At 39.3% G+C, this 5180-nt stretch overlaps 2 protein-coding genes across 4 annotated transcripts in view; both read right to left on the reverse strand.

The window, feature by feature from the left end:
* The window catches only part of LOC113207257 (protein Wnt-7b-like), a 14852-nt gene that overhangs the window by 8523 nt on the left and 1149 nt on the right, over positions 1-5180 (reverse strand). The gene's annotated exons all lie outside the window — the stretch shown is intronic.
* Positions 1844-5180, reverse strand: part of LOC113207250 (ataxin-10) — a 17330-nt gene continuing 13993 nt past the window's right edge. Inside the window, exons 1-9 of one of the 3 annotated variants that reach the window (XM_052267753.1) lie at positions 4914-5156; positions 4147-4492; positions 3883-4041; positions 3589-3777; positions 3309-3511; positions 3026-3222; positions 2891-2954; positions 2570-2773; positions 1844-2488 (exon numbers count right to left, since the gene is read on the reverse strand). In XM_052267753.1, the coding sequence (XP_052123713.1) occupies positions 2586-2773; positions 2891-2954; positions 3026-3222; positions 3309-3511; positions 3589-3777; positions 3883-4041; positions 4147-4475 (1329 nt within the window). In that variant the 5' untranslated portion in view covers positions 4476-4492; positions 4914-5156 and the 3' untranslated portion in view covers positions 1844-2488; positions 2570-2585. Of the gene's footprint in view, positions 2489-2569; positions 2774-2890; positions 2955-3025; positions 3223-3308; positions 3512-3588; positions 3778-3882; positions 4042-4146; positions 4493-4913; positions 5157-5180 lie in introns of those variants that run through there. The other 2 variants (XM_026423735.2, XM_026423737.2) reach the window with 2 other exon arrangements.

Genomic DNA, 5180 nt, shown 5'->3' on the forward strand with positions numbered 1-5180 from the left:
GGGGGCGCCGGCCCCGAGGACTGCCCCCGCCCCACCCGCCCGGGGGGCGCGCCAGGCCCGCGGGGGCCCTAGGACCCGGCCTAGGACTCGCTGCGGAGGCTGGCGCCCAGCACTCATGGCCACATGGTCACATCCTGGTCACCATGCGGTCGGGCGGGTCGCGCTGGTCACACTGGCACAGGCGCGGGTCCCGTCTCGCCCGCTGGTCACTGCGGTCACGACGCAATCCCCTCTCGAACTCCAGGACGCCGTCGACGAGGGCTGGTCACATGCGCCCCTGGGGTGGTCCACTCCACGGCGGGCGGCCGGGCCGCGGGGGCCGGTTGACGGGGACCGCGTCACTCACGCTCGGAGCACTCCCGGGCGGCCAGCCTTGTGGTCGGCGAGTACTGAGCACCGTGCTGACGGGCTGGATGCGCGCACCAGACTGAGCGGAGAGGGGGAGCTGGGGCTGGACCAGGCCCCGCTTAGCCCCGCTCCAGCCCGTCCAGCGCGGGGCCTTACTCTATCCAGCTCCAGTCTCCAGCAGCTGGGGTGGGGGGAAGAGGCCCAAACAAGTACTCTTGTCAAGTACTGGAAACCCCAGCAGAACCAATGCTATTCTCCAAAATGAAGGACACATGCAAAACATAGTCAGGGCTCTTTAAGGGGAGACCCTACTGAAAAATTGCTGCTTCTGGCCGCAGTGTAACAAAAAGAGTTTGTGGTAGATTTGCAAACGTTAGATGAATGTAAACCAAATAACACTTCCTGTTGTCTTTGTACACGATTTGCAACATGCTCAGACCAGTTTTTACTTCCATGGAGACATGAGTAAAACCTCTTCAAGAGAGTAGTATTTCTTTTGACTTTGAAATGTCCCATGCAGGAGTTCACCAACATCTTTGTTGATTATCTGACCACAAATCTTGGCATCGGCTTTGTAATCAGGCTAGTGGTTCCTCTGTAATCACTAAAAAAGATGTGAAAAATTTGCAAATTTATACCGTTTTGAAATTTATGCACTTTGGAGCACAGAACTACTTTAAGTAAATTGTTTTCCATGCCAACTTTTGTCAAGCACCGTTTAAACTCTCAAAAGATCGTAAGTACATAATTTTAGGACCAATGTTATCCAGCATGGAATGTTTTTCCCAAGCAGTGTTTTTCATCAAAAAATTTGATTTCTTACTTAAAAACAAAATTGTATAGTTTGACCATGTCAGTCAGTCATTGATTCTTACCCTCTTTACCACACTACAAAATATAATGTGCCCAAAATTATCCTTTCCGTCAAATTAGCATTTTCAGTAGGGTCTTCCCTTAACTTATTATACTTAACTGCCTTCAACATTATTTTAAGAATTAAAGTGATAACTTGAAACTTTCACAGTAGTTCTTTGAAAATAAGTTAGTAATTTGACTTGTGCAACTTTTTCTAGACTGTGTATGACTAATATCGGACATATTCCAAATTGATAACTTTAACTTTAAATTTGACATGTGTTTTGAAATGTTAAGTAACCAACATTTGTTTATGTTATGATAAGTTACGGAGCCCTGAACATTAGTGACAAACTTTAAAATTATCCATTAATTTTTCATTCAGTTGAAAGCAAACAGCTTCAACAAACTACAAGAGTAAAGTATGATATTGTAGAAACCTGACAATTTTTTTTTTAACTTTACTTAATGTAGGGTTCGGCATAAATGAACTCACTCCATGGCAAGATTTCAGGTAAAAACAGACCTAGTAATCATAATCTTGAGATTATAAACTTTAACAGAGAGAACAGACTTGAAGTTTCAAAATGCTGACAATAATCAGATGAATCAGATCATGTTTAAATCAAAACAACTTCACTTATATAAAAACATTTATTGAACACAAGTTGCATCGACTACTTAGTAATCATGGCACTTCTGAACTCAGCATTTCATGGTTTGACTGAGTGGTATACAAAAAATATGCAATCAAACAGAATAAATAAGTAACGGCCACAAGTCTTTCAGTAATATATACCCTATTTTACTTGAGTAAGTGCAATAACCACTTACACTTACAAAATGATCATAGGTTTAAAATGCAGTTTGAAGAATTCTTTAAAAATTATCTTCAAGGGTGCATGCAGCTCTTTTCAAATGACTCTCTTCCTTAAAAATTAAACAGTAGACATTACAAAAAAGTGAAAGTGATATTTTGATTTGTTAGGACTTCAACAATAAAAATTCAGTTGGAAATAAGAAAAGGCACAGGAATGTACAGTTCAGAGTAGGAGAGAAAAATCATAGATCAGACAAAGTTAAAATTTTTGCTAGGCCTACACATGGGCATAGGTTGTTCTAAACATCAAGTTGGTACTTAGATAGCTTAAGACACTAATGCAGAAGTCAGTCAAATGGAAAAATTAAACAGTAATAGATGACACAAATAATGGACCTCTTGAATTTATACAAGATAAGATGACGCAGTAGGTGGTCGTATATGAAATCACAGGAAGTAAGTCTGCTGACAAAAAAAATTAAATCAATTAATGTTCAGAAGTGTGATAAGGTAAACATAGCTGATAATTACTTGGACCAGACTTACAAGAAAATTCGCCTCATCATTTGTTCTTCAGGGGTACAATGCGAACTTTGTTGGATTTTTCATCACCATGGATTGTAAGACCAAGATCATGAAGCATTCGTGAGTCAATTGTGCCTTCACGATTCATAGCTGCTATAACACACTGATTTTCCTTGTTGTTCTCACATAAATTTCTTATAGCTAATACAACCCACTGTATCATTACTGGAAAATTTTGTTAAGAATTGATACACTAGCACCTTAAAAAAAAAAAACTTAATTGGTAGAGCATGCATACAAATACTTTCGTACTGTCAAGAAGAATAAGTAAAGAAAGGATACAAGGATTTCTGGCATCAATGGAGCAACAATCCAAAAGCAGAGGAATACCGTCCAGTTCTCGAACCTAAAATTGAAATGAAGTAGTAAGTCAAAAGTAAAGGTATGATGAAAGAATCAAAAATATTGATTTACTACCTGATCCTGGTTTTCTCGATGACGCCAGCACAAATTACCGAGAAGTCTGACAAGACAGGCTTTAAATCCAAAGGCTGGGTGCTGTTCAATTTTAGATTCTACTCCTTTCTCAGAGAGATTAAGCTCAGAAAGTTTGTGAATTGGAGAAAAATCACTGTCTCCAGCCTGTCCTGCCATATGTATACTCTTCAGAAGAACTAAAAACAGAAAACAAAGTAAGTTTGTCTATAATCTTTTTTCAGAACTCCTTAAACAAGGTAAGTAAACACTGAGATGTACTAACAATTACAATCTATGAGGAGAGATTTATCACTTTGAAGTTCAGTAATATACGGTTCTTTGCTAGATGCACACGCAACAACTTCTATAAGTTTTGAGACTTCTCTGGGTTCCAACGAATCTGCATAATGTGCTGATGTTTTCAAAATCAAAAACGAACGCCTCTTTAGTTGCTCTACCATGAATTTAAGGGTAGGCATAAGTATTCTAAAATAAATACAAAAAATGTTAACATGTCTACATAACAAAAGGTAATGAAAGTAAATAGACTAAAACAAACTGACTTTCTGGTAGGTTCGCTTTTGACACCCTCTTTCTTTTTCTTGTCTTCAACTTTAATGCTCATTTCAGGCATGGAGAGAAGAATATCATGACAAATTTCTAAAAGTCTCAAACGACATTCAATGTCCAAAGATGGATAAGATTCCTCAAACACGTCAGGTGTGGACAAGAACAACTCAGTTGCATACACCCTGTAAATAAAATGCAGTTGAATATTAATTCAAAGAATTAACAGAAAAATTAATTAAAACATGTAGTGATATTAAAATTTCAAAAGAAAAAGGAATGCAAAATACCCAAATTCCGAGTCCATAACAGCAAATTTCAAAAAGGTTGCCAACAAATCAATTCCATATGGCTTGGGTGCACACAGATCAGGATGTCCAAGCAAAATGTTGTACATAACCATAGCAGAAAAATTTTTCAGTTTGACATCTTTTGAAGCCAGCATTTTCCTATTGACATATAATCAAATGGTAGTGTATCTGGTACCCTTTATGAAGATACAAGGTAGAAAGAAAACAAAACAAAGGAAAAGCACACACACTTGTGAACCTTACTTTAGGAGAGATGAAAACTTGTCCCACACAATTAGTTGGTTATCACTGTGGTTCACAATAAGATTACCGAGAAATTGAGTGGCTACTCTTACACAGAGAGCAGAGTTCTCGTCTTCACTATTGAGAAGAAACGTCATGATTTTTAACGAATCAGCTAGAAGTGAAGCATTGGCCGTACAATTTGTTTGGTAATCAGGGTTACCAGCACACCCATTACGCAGAGTACGATAAGACATCAGAATAGTTTCTAAGTCCTCTTCACTGCAGCCTGTGTCCTCACTGAGTGCACCAGCAAGGGTGTGCAAACTTTTAGCTACATTCCCAGGCATCCTGCCTCTAGCCTATCCTGTCAACAAACAAAACAAAACAGTTCGGACATCATATAAGGAATACAACACAAAAATAGAACATGAATACAAGAAATCATCAATTCAGATGCTTGTGTGAGTGAAATAATTACAAAAACAAGGAGAAAAATAAAAGAAACACAAAAACACTCCACCAAAATATGCCCAGGTAGCAGAGCTGCATAAAATGTGCATTTTGTGTCCAATCTAAAAAGCGCCTAAAACGCGTGTAGGCGTCTAATATGCGCGTACATGCGCCTAAAATAAGCGTTTTAGATGGGACATATCATGCGGTTCGAATGCAGTTTGTTTCAGGTTGCTCCCTGGGATACTAAGGGGAAATAACCTCATTCTACATAGGGTCTCATAAAATGCTAAAATGGATACAAAATAAAAATGAAACACGAAAAATGAACTTACTGACAGATAAAGAGACTCAATCTAGATTAAAGTGGCCCCAAAGGCGCAGCCAACAACACTTTTTTTCTTCAAAAGTAAATAAACCTGTTGTGTGTTGTGAACTGTTGACCACCCTCACGTCTGCCGCGCCAGCTGAATCTATGGTAGTCTGCTCTGTTCCTGCTCTGCAACCCAGCTGCAAACTGCAACTGCAAAAGCGTCGCGTTCTCTTGCCAGAGGCAGAAACGGGTAGAGAAGTCGATGGCAAATACAAAACTTTAATAATAA

The sequence above is a fragment of the Frankliniella occidentalis genome, unplaced genomic scaffold (genome assembly GCF_000697945.3).
Source record: "Frankliniella occidentalis isolate FOCC.00 unplaced genomic scaffold, Focc_3.1 Scaffold58, whole genome shotgun sequence".
Taxonomy (NCBI): Eukaryota; Metazoa; Arthropoda; class Insecta; order Thysanoptera; family Thripidae; genus Frankliniella; species Frankliniella occidentalis.